Source organism: Oncorhynchus clarkii, chromosome 13 (genome assembly GCF_045791955.1).
Source record: "Oncorhynchus clarkii lewisi isolate Uvic-CL-2024 chromosome 13, UVic_Ocla_1.0, whole genome shotgun sequence".
NCBI lineage: Eukaryota > Metazoa > Chordata > Actinopteri > Salmoniformes > Salmonidae > Oncorhynchus > Oncorhynchus clarkii.
In genome coordinates, this window is record NC_092159.1 from 20,492,713 (window position 1) to 20,509,871 (window position 17,159).

Consider the following 17,159-nt stretch of genomic DNA (forward strand, 5'->3'; position numbering starts at 1 on the left):
ACCCTGTGCTCTTCACAGATGAAAGCAGGTTCACACTGAGCACATGTGACAGACGTGACAGAGTCTGGAGACGCCGTGGAGAACATTCTGCTGCCTGCAACATCCTCCAGCATGACCGGTTTGGCGGTGGGTCAGTCATGGTGTGGGGTGGCATTTCTTTGGGGGGCCGCACAGCCCTCTATGTGCTCGCCAGAGGTAGCCTGACTGCCATTGGGTACCGAGATGAGATCCTCAGACCCCTTGTGAGACCATATGCTGGTGCGGTTGGCCCTGGGCTCCTCCTAATGCAAGACAATGCTAGACCTCATGTGGCTGGAGTTCCTGCAAGAGGAAGGCATTGATGCTATGGACTAGCCCACCCGTTCCCCAGACCTGAATCCAATTGAGCACATCTGGGACATCATGTCTCGCTCCATCCACCAACGTTGCACCACAGACTGTCCAGGAGTTGGCGGATGCTTTAGTCCAGGTCTGGGAGGAGATCCCTCAGGAGACCATCCGCCACCTCATCAAGAGCATGCCCAGGCGTTGTAGGGAGGTCATACAGGCACGTGGAGGCCACACACACTACTGAGCCTCATTTTGACTTGTTTTAAGGACATTACGTCAAAGTTGGATCAGCCTGTAGTGTGGTTTTCCATTTTTAATTTTGAGTGGGTTGATAAATTTGATTTCCATTGATAATTTTTGTGTGATTTTGTTGTCAGCACATTCAACTATGTAAAGAAAAAAGTATTTAATAAGAATATTTCATTCATTCAGATCTAGGATGTGTTATTTTAGTGTTCCCTTTATTTTTTTGAGCAGTGTATAAAGGTTCTACAGCTGCACCATCGAGAGCATCAAGTTGCATTTTCCTACCTACTTTTTTAAAACTGCATTGTTGGTTAAGGGCTAAGGGCTCAAAAGTAAGCATTTCACGGTAAGGTCTTCAAATCAAATCAAATCTCATTAGTCACATGCGCCGAATACAACAGGTGTAGGTAGACCTTACAGTGAATTGCTTACTTACGAGCTCCTAACCAACAGTGCATTTCCCCAAAAATATGGGTAAGAATAAGAGATAAAAGTAACAAGTAATTAAAGAGCAGCAGTGAAAAATAACAATATATACAGGGGGTTGCTGGTACAGAGTCAATGTGCAGGGGCACCGGTTAGTTGAGATAGTATGTACATGTAGGTAGAGTTATTAGTGACTATGCATAGATGACAACAGGGGGGGCAATGCAAATAGTCTGGGTAGCCATTTGACTAGATGTTCATGAGTCTTATGGCTTGGGGGTAGAAGCTGTTTGTATTCAGCGCATGTGACAAATACCATTTTATTCTCCTAATCTGCTAGGTTAATTCACATAACCTGCTTCGTTAGTTCTCCTAACCTGTACGTTAATTATCCTAATCCGCTAATTTAGTTCTATTAACCTGCTACATTAATTCGCCGAAACTGCGATGTACATTTTCCTAACACGCAACGATAATTATCCTAACCTGCTATGTAGGCTAAACAAACCATCTGTACCGACAATTGATCCAGTTTCAAACCCAGTTGGTTGCCTCCTGGGTTTGAGCCAGGTGCCCCTTTCAAAACGCCAGCTAAATGGGTCCTAAACAAAAGTGACATTATTAAGCACGTGGAGTAATGAGCAGGATTCTGTTTTCACATGCAAAAGTGATTGCTTTCAATAAAAACGTTTTATCTGCCTTACCAATGAAAACTCTTTGAAAATTCAAACATATTGTAAGGAAAAGAGATGTATGCATCATGATGTAGACAACCTGACCGATCGCAGCAGATTACTGTTCAATTTGAGATTGCGCTCCTCCCTCGCCGCGTTTTCCCGTTCACGACCGGTGCCCCTTAGTTCAGCATAATCGAATACGCCCATTAGTGTATCTGCAGTGAATATGGCGGATGCGGAAGGGGAGTCGCTGGAATCGTGGCTCAGTGAGTTACATGCTTGGAAATTAAATTATATGTAATTCTTTATGAATCGTTTTAATGTTCAACAATTTGGCCATTCACAACCACATCACCAGTGCCAGCCAGAATGCACATTTTATACAAATGTCAACAATGGCTATTTTCATTTATTTATCGTGTTTTTGAGTCAATGTTTGGGGCATGAGAGGTTTCTTGCAATGAGCTAACGTTAGCTAGCTATTTTGGCAACAACAGTTCATGTTCACGACCCTTTATTGACTCTTGTTAGGTAGCTAGCTAACTAAGCTTCTATTTTTTGCTAGTTGTCAAGATTTTAGGTGTTAGTTTGCTAGCTAGATAGCTTAGCAACTACTGTAACTACTGTAGTTGTTTACAAATTAACCTCCAGCTGGCTACACAACTCTGTGACTAGCTAACTGCCTACCTAGCTACCTACTTTCCTGCAAGGGCTGCCGGTATTCGACTAGATCTTGCAGTGCTTGCGTCAAGACAAATGTGCAGTAATACATGACATGTTTGGCTTTTATCACCTTCAGGTGTCAGCCATGAGCAGTTTTTTTTTATAAAGGAGCCTATGAAAACGCAGTCAGGGATATATATTCATGTGATCCTTCCCCCTTGCAGACAAGGCCACCAACCCATCCAACAGGCAGGAAGACTGGGAGTATATTATAGGATTCTGTGACCAAATCAATAAGGAATTGGAAGGGTATGGATGCTTTTTCTGTGCGCTTCAAGTAACGTTACTGCAGTTTCCCTGGATCATATTTCAGAAGCTGAACTCATTTCTGCAGTGTTACGGTAGTAATCTCATTGTAATCCATAGGGTTTTCTGAAGATGTAATGGTTTCAACTTTTTATTGTTGTCAACTGCAACATCTCAAATTAGGCTAATTTGGAACTGTTGAATCTTTGAATCGTTTGAGATTTGTTCTGATATTATATGATTTTAATTTCAGCCCACAGATTGCTGTGAGATTGTTAGCCCATAAAATCCAGTCCCCACAAGAATGGGAGGCGATACAGGCTTTGATGGTGCGTAACATCCCACTCTTACATTGAGTATTTGTAATTTATCACTAGGCATATAATTCTTGGAGCTCTAACATGGACTACTTAAATCTGCAGGTTTTAGAGGCTTGCATGAAGAACTGCGGGACAAGGTTTCACAACGAAGTTGGGAAATTTAGGTTTCTAAATGAACTCATCAAAGTGGTGTCACCTAAAGTAAGTAGATAACTGTTTTGTATTGGTCCTTAATCCCATAGTTCTGTATGTCATTTGTTGCTTTGTTAAAATGGAATCCATCCAGCTGAACCCTGTTCCTGTTCCAGTATCTCGGTGACAGAGTGTCGGAGGTGGTGAAGAAGAGAGTGGTAGATATGCTCTTCAGCTGGACGCTCTCTCTACCCGATGAGGCTAAGATCAGTGAAGCTTATCAAATGCTGAAGAAACAAGGTAGTATTTCAGCATTTTAAAATGACCCTATTTCAGGTTTTCATTGGTATTTAGCCTATACTGTAAAGTCGCCATGTCACTTCTAACTGTTGCCTTTTTTCAGGTATTGTCACAGTTGACCCCGAGGTTCCTCTGGATAAGACACTGATGCCGTCGCCCCCCTCCCGGCCCAAGAATCCTGTGTTTGAGAACGAGGAGAAGAGCAAGGTGAGCTGTTTCCTTCTTATGATGTTTGATGGAAGATCTTTGTATACGGACGCTATGAATTTACTTTGTGAAGAACGTTTTAATTGTGTTATCTTTCAAAAATATATGTTTGAATTCTGTCTTTGGGATGCAAATGGCATAGGCTAGATAGATTATGGTTATGTCATGACAATAACAATTACACTATGAAAACCCTCCTGACTGTCTCATCCTCTTTCTCATTGGTCTATGATCAAAATATGTTTTCTCAAGCCCTGGGATATGTCACAGGGCTTGGCTGCTGTAACTGGACCCTACTGTGGGAAACAGACTAGTGTACTAGAGTCTCTGACTTATTATTATCCTCTCTCTGTAGCGTCTGGCTGAGCTTCTGAAGAGCAAAAAGCCTGAGGATCTACAGGAGGCCAACCGCCTCATCAAAAACATGGTCAAAGAGGTTAGCCTACATGCATCATCATACAGACATGCATCCAGTGATCGAGGCAGTAGTTGTGTAAACAGAGTTGCTACACAAGCATCATAATGACGTTGACGACGACCATAATGACGACAAGTGATTAAATCCGGCCCTCTGTCAGTCACTGTGTCCCAGTGGGTTTAAGGCAGGTGTGTGCTGTGTTTCAGGATGAGGTGAGGCTGCAGAGAGCATCGAAGCGCAGCGGCACTCTGGAGGAGGTCAACAACAGTGTTAAACTGCTCAACGAGATGCTCAGCCACTTCAGCAGGGACCAATCAACAGATGGCGACAAGGAGCTTATCAAAGTTGGTCCACATCTTACTTCCCTATCACTATTGTAGACTCTTCCCCCTCAAAAAAATTGAGATGGAGACTTTTTATAGATTAACTTCATGGAAAATAAAATTAAATCGCTTCCAAGACAATGAAAGTTTGCCTGAATTGTTAATACACTTTGGAAGCATATATGACCTATGACATATTTGACCTCACATTGGTGTTGCTTTTTCATTTCAGGAGCTTTACGGTGACTGTGACAAGTTGAGGGGGACTGTGTTCAAGCTGGCCACAGAGACCGAGGACAACGATAGCAGCTTAGGTAACCAACATGCCATCTTATTGGCCGAAATAGTCAAATCCCTTCCATTGGTCATATTGATTGGTTGGATGAGCCTTCATTGTGACCTTTGACCTCACGTGACCCCCAGGTGACATATTGCAGGCCAGTGATGACCTGTCCCGCGTCATCAACTCCTATAAGAGGATTGTGGAGGGACAGACTGTCAATGGAGAGATGGAGACACTTGGACCATCAACTACTACACAATGTAAGAACATGAGGGTTCACAGATTTTATTTTCTACCAGGGATTGTCCACCTTTTCCTTTCTGAGGCCCAGGTCTGGGGATTCTTTACAAAAGTATAAGCCCCCCTTCATCTGAGAACACATTGGTGTCTTATTGTATTCACCATCTTGGACTGTTTCACCCTCATCTCATGATAGCAGCAACAAATAAGTGAAACTCAATCAATCTCTTTCCTTCCCTGGCCAGGTACCAAAGACAGCAACCAGTCTGAGATCCTGATAGACCTGGCTGGTCTGGACCTCCAGAGCCCCTCCCCACCTGAGCATCCTCCTCTAGCCCAGCACCCAGACCTCATCCCAGCCGACCTACTGTACGGGTCTGCACCCCTCCAGGATCTTCAGGCCTGCCCTGTCATGGAGGACTCCAGCCCCAGCAAACCCTCTACCGCACTGTCTCTACTGGACGAAGAGCTCCTCTCTCTAGGTACAGCACAGCACATCCTGTATCAGCACCTTTATGTCTTGGATCTGTTAAGAAAGCATTAGTCTTCTGTGTGTCTTTGTGATTCATGTTTTTGACATTGAATTCACATAGTAGACTCACCTAATCCCCACATATATTGTCAAAGTCTCCCCCTCTTCCGGGAAATGTGGGTTTTCTTGATAGAACAGGAGAATAAATTGACTGATATATGGACTGTTTGTTTATTTCAGGACTTAATGACCCAGTTCCTGCAAAAGATGACTTGAATAATCTGTGGATGACATTTTTGCAGGTAAATGGCCATTTTCAAGTGTTTTAACCAGTCAATACTTTCAGAAGCATTTATCTGGTAAAAATATGTATCCTTCCTTGAAATATTGATCTTAACAATATTAGCATGACACACATTGTTTAATGTGATGTTAAACCCTTTCTCTTCCAGGCTCCCAACCCAGTTTTGGACCTGTTTGGCAGCGCCCTCCCAGCTACTGTATTCTCTGCAGCTTCTACGACAGCCGCCAGTTTGGACCAGTTAGGAACGTCTACAACAGAGCCTGTTTCTAAGACAGCCGCCCCTGTCAGTTACCCACAATCCTCAGTGGCGGCCTCCTTACCCTACCCCAGTGCTGCTGCCCAGGCAGTCTCCGCCTCCCTGAACCACAGTCTGCAGGACCTGGCCATGTTGGATCTGGGCAGCCCCAAGAGGTGCTTATCTCCACTACCAATCATACTTTATGTTCCTGTGAAGGCTAGATGCTAGATAGCATGTAGCACACCATGTAACTGAGGCTTGAAAGTGGATACTGAAGTAACATTTAAATGCCACCAACTACACTGCTCAAAAAAATAAAGGGAACTCTAAAATAACACATCCTAGATCTGAATGAATGAAATATTCTTATTAAATACTTTTTTCTTTACATAGTTGAATGTGCTGACAACAAAATCACATAAAAATGATAAATGGAAATCAAATTTATCAACCCATGGAGGTCTGGATTTGGAGTCACACTCAAAATTAAAGTGGAAAACCACACTACAGGCTGATCCAACTTTGATGTAATGTCCTTAAAACAAGTCAAAATTAGGCTCAGTAGTGTGTGTGGCCTCCACGTGCCTGTATGACCTCCCTACAACGCCTGGGCATGCTCCTGATGAGGTGGCGGATGGTCTCCTGAGGGATCTCCTCCCAGACCTGGACTAAAGCATCCACCAACTCCTGGACAGTCTGGTGGATGGAGCGAGACATGATGTCCCAGATGTGCTTAATTGGATTCAGGTCTGGGGAACGAGCGGGCCAGTCCATAGCATCAATGCCTTCCTCTTGCAGGAACTGCTGACACACTCCAGCCACATGAGGTCTAGCATTGTCTTGCGTTAGGAGGAACCCAGGGCCAACCGCACCAGCATATGGTCTCACAAGGGGTCTGAGGATCACATCTCGGTACCTAATGGCAGTCAGGCTATCTCTGGCGAGCACATGGAGGGCTGTGCGGCCCCCCCAAAGAAATGCCACCCCACACCATGACTGACCCACCGCCAAACGTGTCATGCTGGAGGATGTTGCAGGCAGCAGAACGTTCTCCACGGCGTCACATGCACATTTGTGTCCTGCTGGAGGTCATTTTGCAGGGCTCTGGCAGTGCTCCTCCTGCTCCTCCTTGCACAAAAGCGGAGGTAGCGGTCCTGCTGCTGGGCTGTTGCCCTCTTTCGGCCTCCATGTCTCCTGATGTACTGGCCTGTCTCCTGGTAGTGCCTCCATGCTCTGGACACTACGCTGACAGACACAGCAAACCTTCTTGCCACAGCTCGCATTGATGTGCCATCCTGGATGAGCTGCACTACCTGAGCCACTTGTGTGGGTTGTAGACTCAGCCAGGAAGCATAGGAACTGAGAAGTGGTCACCACCTGCAGAACCACTCCTTTATTGGGGGTGTCTTGCTAATTGCCTATAATTTCCACCTGTTGTCTATTCCATTTGCACAACAGCATGTGACATGTATTGTCAATCAGTGTTACTTCCTAAGTGGACAGTTTGATTTGACAGAAGTGTGATTGACTTTGAGTTACATTGTGTTTAAGTGTTCCCTTTATTTTTTTGAGCCGTGTATTATAACCAATTGGTGTTATTCCTTGATCTATTATTTTGAGTGTATGCAGTAGGGATGGGCGGTAGAGAGTACAGTTTTAATCTCTCATCATCTACTATAGCATGTCTGGTGTGATCAACACCGGCGACCTGTTTGGTATGGGTGAGGCTATGGGTGCCACTGCCTCCCCGAGAATTGGAATCCCCGCCTCCAGATCCAGCCCTCTTCCTCTGGGTATCCTACCGGCTGCTGTTGCTGCTGCAGCACCTACCTTGTCCCCTAAGACCCAGGCTGATGACAGCCCCCTTCTCCGCTCCCTGTCCCCCATCCTGATTCTTCCGCTGGGGCAGGCCAGCCCAGCCAAGTTCCCTGAGATCTCCCTAAGTAACGTCCACGTGCCCCTGGAAGTCATCAAGCCAAGTGAGTCCCAGGAAGACCTTAGCCTGCCTTCAGGGGTTTCTGGGTATTGTAGTTTGGTCAACATAGATGGCTCAGTACAGTGGCTGGAAGTGCAGATACTGAGTATTTTCTTCCTCTCTCTGTCATTCTGTGATGTGTAAGGCAAGCTGTGTCCTATGACGGCCTATGATAAAGACGGGGTCCGCGTTCTCCTGCACTTTGCCACCGACTGTCCGCCGGGCCGGCCGGATGTGCTGGTGATGGTGGTGTCCATGCTGAACACGGCACCTCTTCCCGTCAGGAACATAGTCCTACAGGCTGCTGTACCCAAAGTAAGGCTGGCTTGGACAGTGGACACTCGCACTGTTACAACCTATTCAATTACACTGTGGTCTGTACTTACATAATTACAGATCAATTGTAGACTGCAAGAAGATATCAGAATTTAAAACCTTGCTTACATTTTTATATGACCAGATATGTGTGGGAATACTTAGCAACAGATCCCCAACATTAAAATCACTTGGAGCTGATTTCCTGGTGTTTTGACAGTATTATATGTCCCAACAATGGAGAGAAAAAAGTTTGCTCAGAACCTGGGGGGCCAATTAAAACCAACGCTGCCAGTTGGGGAACCCTGCTGTAGTTGAGGAAAAGAACTCACAAGCATCATTATTTTAGCATACTTGAATCCTCACAAGTGAGATGTTCAGTGAGGTACTGCTTTAGACAGGCAGTGAAGTTTGCTCAAACTATAATATTTGTGAGTTAATAAATATATATATATATAAATCACAGCCTGTCTTCAAACTGTCACTGATAACCCCCCCCACCACCACCTCCCTGTTTATTCCTTCCCCCTTGCCAGTCGATGAAGGTGAGACTACAACCGCCCTCGGGAACTGACCTGGCGCCCTTTAACCCCATCTTTCCCCCCGCCGCCATCACTCAAGTCATGCTTCTGGCCAACCCACTGATGGTGAGAGTCCTCCTAGTGTAGTCAATGGGAGTTATTCATCTAAAATTTGCATGAGTTGAAAATGTGGTTATTATAATGTAATAATATATTCCACTTAGTAGATGTTATGGTACAGTGAGTGCATACATTTTGTCTGTGTGATCCCTGCTAAGATTCAGGATCCATTAATCCATCCTTTACTTGTTACTTGGTCTTTATGATTCCTGACATCACCTACCCATGTCTCGTATCTCCTGGATCATTTGTGTGCTCTAGTTTGAAATAGAAAGGATGCTACAATGCTAACCTGCAGGCTAAGCTGGCATGCTAACGCTGTGTGTGTGTCTCTCGCAGGAGAAGGTCCGGATGAGATACAAGCTGACGTTCACACTGGGAGAGCAGCAGTGCACAGAGACTGGGGAGGTGGACCAGTTCCCCCCAGCGGAGATATGGGGGGCTCTATAGCCCCCCTAACCGCAAAATGGTGCCAAGGACAGTACATGGTGGGGACAGCTTGAGCTTGAGTCAGTTGACACTACAAAGACTATTTGGGGGAGAATCAATGTATTTGTGAATGTTTCATATACTAGTAAGTTATTAAGCGCTATTATGATTGTGCCATTTGTTACATTGTTTTTCTGTTAGGTGTCATTTTAAAACAAAATTTGACTCCAAGCCCAATCTTCTCTGAATGGAATTGTTACAGAATTGCTGCACTTTAGAAATGCCGTACAGACTTACAATGTTTGGTTTTAGAGCAGTCATATACACTTGGAAATGTAACTTTCAACGGTCAATAAGAGCCAGCCTAGCATGTGATAAGAGTGGAAGTTATCACATGATATATATCGGGCAGTTACACAAGACTGTTACAATGAACTACCAGTAATTGGACAGGGACAATCTCCCGATTTGTCACAGTTAATGGAAAAGAAGCCCTAGACTAGTAGCATACATGTATCTCTCTTCCACCTGCCCCCTTTCACTTTATTCCAATACAATACCTCAGTAGAAAATGATGGTGCAGATAAATGACAGTACAGATAGCTAAATGCTGAACACTTGCATACTGTTGTTGAGAAGGTCTTTGAATATATTCAATTGAATTATTTGTATTTTTGGGAGCAGAGCGCTATTTATCTGGTCAGGTGGGATTTTTCTATTTCTACCTATATATTTCTATTAGTGCTATTTTGACATGTTTCAGTTATGGGAGGTGGTGGCCTGCCAAGGTGTGTGACTGTGAATCCTTAAGTATTTATTTATTTTTAGGTGCTTGTCATGAAAGTATTGGTTTCCAGAGATGTTGTTAGCGAAGCAAGCTCTGTCTACTGTTTTGAGATCAGTTTACTGCTGAATTCTTCCTTGCATACTGAACTCTTCCCAGCATACTTGACTTTGAATGGCTTGGTAGCAATTTAATAATAGTTTGTAGAAACCTGGGGCTTATCCAGGAGGGTGAAATACCACAGCACTTTCAGATAGACCTGTATTGAGTAGAACGAAGTTGTTTGCATAGGGAAGTTTGTCAGACATTACATTTCTATCTGCGACGTTGTAAACCTTGTATCCCCATTCAAACAGCCCATGGGTGAAGGTGCTTTGCCTGCAGTGGTACAATATGACATGAATCAGTCACTCAAAATAGGGTTTATGGGTGTCCCTTGCAATGTACTTGTATGTAACAGGAGTGTCTGACTTTATGTCTGTATTCAGTCTGTCTGCGTTCTGAAGCCATTTTCTGTTATCAGTACCAATGTTACAATGGGAGGACTCTTCCGAACTTCAATATAAATTGTTGCTGTATTTATCATCCATTTCAGAGACTGGCAAATTAATTAATGTGCATTAATGTGTGGTTCTTTAATGAGATTGAACAGAAGTATGTACTGTAAATGTATTTTCAAACAGCTGTTTCACCGCATGAAAAATTAAAGTCTTAATTTTAAAGAATTGCCACATTCTGTATGTGGTATGTTCATATGCCTGCCATGGCTGCCCTAACATACAGTCTGATTACCTGCGATGAAACACCTTTAAATAATCAACCCTCTTAGAAAATGTCATTTTACTTTGTATTTTTAAGTTTAGTTTCACACCAACAAGCAACACTGGGCGCACACACTGTAGGTGCTCAGAATTGTAACACTGCACACACACTGAGTGCTCAGAAATGTATCGTCATGGAAAAAGCGCAGCACAGACTGCTCTCCAAACTGGCGCCGATGGAAGTGGCGCTCCTGCGGAAGCGTCGTGGAGAAAGCGCACAGTCGCTGAAGTGTAGCAGCCATGGCAGACGAAAAACCCAAGGTGAGCAATGAAACGTATTTTATTCGCAATATTTACAGTGAAGTTATATTATCGGTATGTTGGTCTGTATGATATTCTGAAAAGGTTTGAGGTTTAGAGCAGCTAATTTACTAAACCGGTTGATTTACTAGGAAATATTTCAGAATCGGTCTGGACAGCTAGGCTAACTGCTAGCGTGTAGCTAGCTAGCGAATAATGTCAGTAGTAATGTGCCTTATGGGATTTATTCACTGTGTCAGTCAATATAAGCAGTTTAATTTTCTAATTTAAATGTAATCTTCATATTGTTCATGTGTTTTCTTGTCATGATGCAACCTAGATGACTAGCTAGCTAACATAGAGGGCCCGTGCCCGAATAACAGTATGGCAGCTAGCTAGCTACATACAGTAGTTAGCATGCTAATATGATCAATTAGCTTGTTGTAAACATTGCATTGTTAGGAATTGGAGTATTCCTTGCAGACCATTGCACTTCACAATAATGTCTCTATCCAATATCATCCGTGATTTGAAAGTTAGTTTTGATGTGAATGATAGTTTAGTTAAAATATCCACTCCCTTCTCTAATCATGGAATCTGTTTTATTTGTTTTTAGGAAGGAGTAAAGACGGAGAACAATGACCACATCAACTTGAAGGTGGCAGGACAAGACGGCTCAGTGGTGCAGTTCAAGATCAAAAGGCACACACCCCTCAGCAAACTCATGAAGGCATATTGCGAAAGACAGGTAAGGCAACATCAACATCCATTGACTGACAAACATGCATGTGTAGCACATGGGGATGTGTGAAACTTACGGTCACGTGTGCTACAAGGCAGAGGTCCCAGAGGTCTCACTAAGCAAGCAACATGACATCCTATAGACATGCGCCCAGACAGAAGGCTTTATTACAATGCACAAGTTCCCTTGATTGAAGTATTGTGTATTTTATAGTATTTGAAGTTAATATTTAAGTGTCTTGTGATGCCTTTCCACAGGGCCTGACGATTAGGCAAATCCGGTTCCGGTTCGATGGTCAACCAATCAACGAGACAGACACACCAGCACAAGTAAGTTGGTGGATAAGGTTTGTTATTGTTCCTCATATCATATGGTTGAGTTGACTGTTCTTTGGCAAATGTTTTTATCCTTTGCCGGGGGCTGCCTCAAGGACCACATAGTTCCCTGGAGGCAGAGGTTCAATCCCTGTTCCTCCACTTACTTTCTCTCCTGTAATCCTCATCTTTATATTTATTTCACCTTTATTTAACCAGGTAGGCTAGTTGAGAACAAGTTCTCATTTGCAACAGCGACCTGGCCAAGATAAAGCATAGCAATTCGACACATACAACAACACAGAGTTACACATGGAATAAACAAAACATACAGTCAATCTTTAACATTCTGATCTGAACTGGTCAATAAAACTTCAAAATACCACCCAAAAATATTTAAACATGTTTTATCCTGCCCATTGAAGCTGGTTTACTCTGGTAGAAAAATGCTTATAAATTGCTATGATGCTATAACTGATCTTGACCATGACTTTTGTTTTTTCAGTTGGAAATGGAAGATGAAGACACAATCGATGTGTTCCAGCAGCAAACGGGAGGTTTTCTTCACTAGGGTCCAATGTTCCCCACCAACACCCCTACCTCCCCTAATAATGTATTTTCTGAAACTCCGCTTTTGAATTCCAAATCGACCTCTAACTCCTATCCCTGGCACTTCATGCAGATCTGAAAAGATTGGACCAATATGGTAATATCTGACTTTCTGTGTTTATCGCCATATTGGATACTTCCAATCGTTTCAGTTCTACAGGAGTAGGAGTTTTGTCAATTTGGGATTCAGCATACCTAGTTCTACAAGTGTCAATACCATTCACTCTGATATTCACAAAATGCACATAACATACTGTTGTATATTATATCATCCTTGCATTTATTCTGTACATAAACAACTGAGTGAGGATACCTATTGTCAGATCCTGTTTCATGTGCTGAACTAATCCAGCAATCAAATCCTACAATTCTGGACAATGTCTTTTGGAAGGTGTGTGTAAGTTCTTTACATCTATATCATCCGTTTTGACGATTGCTGGTCAGACTTTTCTGTTTTTGTTTTCAGAGATGGATTCTTCTTCTTTTTTTATATATTATGTTGTAGAAGTTGTTTGTGATGCAACTTGTATTGATGTTCTCCAATAAGCATTTAAATAGACTCATCTGTTATTGTTGAAATAAATGTAATCTTTTTTTATATTTGTCTCGGTCATAGATATGTAAACTATGTTCAACTATGTAAAGAAAAAAGTATTTAATAAGAATATTTTATTCAGATCTAGGATGTGTTATTTTAGTGTTCCCTTTATTTTTTTGAGAAGTGTATATACACTGGCAGGTTCGCGACAACCTGAGGTACCGTGCACACCATAAATAAACTAGCTTGATAGATCCGGGTGCCTTGGAGGCCAGAGGGGTTATTAAGACGGGACATGCAGTGCAAATGAGGAGGAGAGGGAAGCCAAAATCTAGAGGAATGGGATAAAAGCCAAATCTATAGACAAGAGGTTCCAGGAGAGAGGGAAGCCTAATATAGCGAAGTGAGACAAGATATTGGTGTACTTTAAAAGTCCTATGAGGTAACATGAAATAGGAGGTTAACTAGGGATTTACGACCCCTGGGTAATAGCTTATAGCTATTAAGGGTGAGACATGGTATCTGGTCGAGAGTCAACGCTATAGACAACGTTTCCACAAAGGAGAAAACGAAGGAGAGAACTAGGTAATGGTAAACAGCACATACAGTGCCTTGCGAAAGTATTCGGCCCCCTCGAACTTTGCGACCTTTTGCCACATTTCAGGCTTCAAACATAAAGATATAAAACTATTTTTTTGTGAAGAATCAACAACAAGTGGGACACAATCATGAAGTGGAACGACATTTATTGGATATTTCAAACTTTTTTAACAAATCAAAAACTGAAAAATTGGGCGTGCAAAATTATTCAGCCCCCTTAAGTTAATACTTTGTAGCGCCACCTTTTGCTGCGATTACAGCTGTAAGTCGCTTGGGGTATGTCTCTATCAGTTTTGCACATCGAGAGACTGACATGTTTTCCCATTCCTCCTTGCAAAACAGCTCGAGCTCAGTGAGGTTGGATGGAGAGCATTTGTGAACAGCAGTTTTCAGTTCTTTCCACAGATTCTCGATTGGATTCAGGTCTGGACTTTGACTTGGCCATTCTAACACCTGGATATGTTTATTTTTGAACCATTCCATTGTAGATTTTGCTTTATGTTTTGCATCATTGTCTTGTTGGTAGACAAATCTCCGTCCCAGTCTCAGGTCTTTTGCAGACTCCATCAGGTTTTCTTCCAGAATGGTCCTGTATTTGGCTCCATCCATCTTCCCATCAATTTTAACCATCTTCCCTGTCCCTGCTGAAGAAAAGCAGGCCCAAACCATGATGCTGCCACCACCATGTTTGACAGTGGTGATGGTGTGTTCAGGGTGATGAGCTGTGTTGCTTTTACGCCAAACAACGTTTTGCATTGTTGCCAAAAAGTTCCATTTTGGTTTCATCTGACCAGAGCACCTTCTTCCACATGTTTGGTGTGTCTCCCAGGTGGCTTGTGGCAAACTTTAAACGACACTTTTTATGGATATCTTTAAGAAATGGCTTTCTTCTTGCCACTCTTCCATAAAGGCCAGATTTGTGCAATATACGACTGATTGTTGTCCTATGGACAGAGTCTCCCACCTCAGCTGTAGATCTCTGCAGTTCATCCAGAGTGATCATGGGCCTCTTGGCTGCATCTCTGATCAGTCTTCTCCTTGTATGAGCTGAAAGTTTAGAGGGACGGCCAGGTCTTGGTAGATTTGCAGTGGTCTGATACTCCTTCCATTTCAATATTATCGCTTGCACAGTGCTCCTTGGGATATTTATTGCTTGAGAAATCTTTTTGTATCCAAATCCGGCTTTAAACTTCTTCACAACAGTATCTCGGACCTGCCTGGTGTGTTCCTTGTTCTTCATGATGCTCTCTGCGCTTTTGACGGACCTCTGAGACTATCACAGTGCAGGTGCATTTATACGGAGACTTGATTACACACATGTGGATTGTATTTATCATCATTAGTCATTTAGGTCAACATTGGATCATTCAGAGATCCTCACTGAACTTCTGGAGAGAGTTTGCTGCACTGAAAGTAAAGGGGCTGAATAATTTTGCACACCCAATCTTTCAGTTTTTGATTAGTTAAAAAAGTTTGAAATATCCAATAAATGTCGTTCCACTTCATGATTGTGTCCCACTTGTTGTCGATTCTTCACAAAAAAATACAGTTTTATATCTTTATGTTTGAAGCCTGAAATGTGGCAAAAGGTCGCAAAGTTCAAGGGGGCCGAATACTTTCGCAAGGCACTGTACAGTTCCTTCGGAAAGTTCAGACCCCTTAACTTTTTCCACATTGCTAGGTTACAGCCTTGTTTCTAAAAATGTATAAAATCTACACACAATTACCCATAATGACAAAGAAAAAAGTTTAACGTTTTTGCAAATTTATAAAAAAAATAATAAACTGATTATTTACATAAGTATTCAGACCCTTTACTCAGTACTTTGTTGAAGAACCTTCGGCAGCAATTACAGCTTTGAGTCTTCTTGGGTATGATGCTATTTGGGGAGTTTCTTCCATTAGCTGTAGATCCTCCTAAGCTCTGTCAGGTTGGATGGGGAGCGTTGCTGCACAGCTATTTTCAGGTCTCCAGAGATGTTCAAGTCCGGGCTATGGCTAAGCCACTCAAGGACATTCAGAGACTTGTCCTGAAGCCACTTCTGCGTTGTCTTGGCTCTGTACTTAGGGTTTTCCTGTTGGAAGGTGAACCTTTGCCCCAGTCTGCGGTCCTGAGCAGGTTATCTCTCTGCACTTTGCTCCATTCATCTTTGCCTCAATCCTGACTAGTCTCCCATCCCTGCCTCTGAAAAACCATCACCACAGCATGATGCTGCCACCACCAAGCGGGCTGTCATGTGCCTTTTACTGAGGAGTGACTTCCGTCTGGCCACTCTACCATAAAGGCCTGATTGGTGGAGTGCTGCAGAGAAGGTTGTCCTGGAACGTTCACCCATCTCCACAGAGGTACTCTAGAGCTCTATCAGAGTGACTATTAGATTCTTGGTCACCTCCCTGACCAAGGCCCTTTACCTATTGCTCAGTTTGGCTGGGCAACCAGCTCTAGGAAGAGTCTTGGTGGTTCCAATCTTTTTCCATTTAAGAATGATGAAAGCTACAGTGTTCTTGTGGACATCCAATGCTGCAGAAATATTTTGGTACCCTTCCCCAGATCTGTGCCTCGATGCAATTCTGTCTCGGAGCACTACAGACAATTCCTTCGACCTCATGGCTTGGATTTTGGTCTGCCATGCACTGTCAACTGTGGGACCATATATTGACAGGTGTGTGCTTTCCCAACTCAAACAATAAATTGAATTTACCACAGGTGGACTCCAATCAAGTTGTAGAAACAGCTCAAGGAGGATCAATGGAAACAGGATCACCTGAGCTCAATTTCGAGTCTCATACTTAAGGGTCTGAATACTTATGTAAATAAGGATTTTCTGTTTTTTATTTTTAATAAATGTGCAAAAATGTCTTTACCTGATTTTGTCATTATGGGGTATTGTGATGAAATAGTTTTATTTAATACATTTTAGAATAAGGCTGTAACGTAACAAAATGTGGAAAAAGTCAAGGGGTCTGAATACTTTCCGAAGGCACTGTAGACCTCTGCGTGTTCAGATGGTAGAGAGGAGATTGATGATGCCATCATTTACAGCAATCCTGACATTCAAAGATGTATGTACACTAGGCTTATTGAATTTATCCTGCCATGTACTCTTGATGATGGGCATCTGATGTCTCAATACATTTTGTTAGGAAAAGTGCCATTTTATTGATATGCTTGTGTGTCAATCTCACACAAACTGTAAAAGGTCATTAGGGCCCTGTGTTTTGGTTAATAATGTCACTTAACTTGGATTTTAAGCCTTTTCCCAAAA

At 42.8% G+C, this 17,159-nt stretch overlaps 2 protein-coding genes across 2 annotated transcripts; both read left to right on the top strand.

Moving 5' to 3' along the window:
• Positions 1-1,880: 1,880 nt before the first annotated feature.
• LOC139424554 (ADP-ribosylation factor-binding protein GGA3-like) lies at positions 1,881-10,751 on the top strand. Its single transcript, XM_071176512.1, has 17 exons — positions 1,881-1,945; positions 2,567-2,651; positions 2,902-2,977; positions 3,071-3,169; positions 3,277-3,400; positions 3,504-3,607; positions 3,963-4,043; positions 4,232-4,369; positions 4,581-4,662; positions 4,772-4,891; positions 5,117-5,353; positions 5,584-5,645; positions 5,796-6,058; positions 7,566-7,864; positions 8,006-8,175; positions 8,712-8,822; positions 9,156-10,751. Exons 1-17 carry the CDS (start codon positions 1,906-1,908, stop codon positions 9,264-9,266), a joined length of 2,202 nt encoding a protein of 733 aa, XP_071032613.1. The 5' UTR covers positions 1,881-1,905; the 3' UTR covers positions 9,267-10,751.
• A 236-nt stretch (positions 10,752-10,987) lies between these two features.
• On the top strand, positions 10,988-13,353 carry LOC139423821 (small ubiquitin-related modifier 2-like). The gene is made up of 4 exons (XM_071175457.1): positions 10,988-11,111; positions 11,707-11,838; positions 12,090-12,161; positions 12,652-13,353. The coding sequence occupies exons 1-4, from the start codon at positions 11,091-11,093 to the stop codon at positions 12,715-12,717; spliced, it is 291 nt and encodes a 96-aa protein (XP_071031558.1). The 5' UTR covers positions 10,988-11,090; the 3' UTR covers positions 12,718-13,353.
• The last annotated feature ends 3,806 nt before the right edge of the window (positions 13,354-17,159 follow it).

Excerpts from the sequence above, each read along its gene's own strand:
- LOC139424554 (XM_071176512.1), top strand. The coding sequence starts at position 1,906 with ATGGCGGATGCGGAAGGGGAGTCGCTGGAATCGTGGCTCA. Across the intron at positions 2,652-2,901 it reads ATCAATAAGGAATTGGAAGG|CCCACAGATTGCTGTGAGAT; the intron begins GTATGGATGCTT and ends TTTTAATTTCAG. Across the intron at positions 7,865-8,005 it reads CCTGGAAGTCATCAAGCCAA|GCAAGCTGTGTCCTATGACG; the intron begins GTGAGTCCCAGG and ends GTGATGTGTAAG.
- LOC139423821 (XM_071175457.1), top strand. The coding sequence starts at position 11,091 with ATGGCAGACGAAAAACCCAAG. Across the intron at positions 11,112-11,706 it reads TGGCAGACGAAAAACCCAAG|GAAGGAGTAAAGACGGAGAA; the intron begins GTGAGCAATGAA and ends ATTTGTTTTTAG. Across the intron at positions 11,839-12,089 it reads AGGCATATTGCGAAAGACAG|GGCCTGACGATTAGGCAAAT; the intron begins GTAAGGCAACAT and ends GCCTTTCCACAG.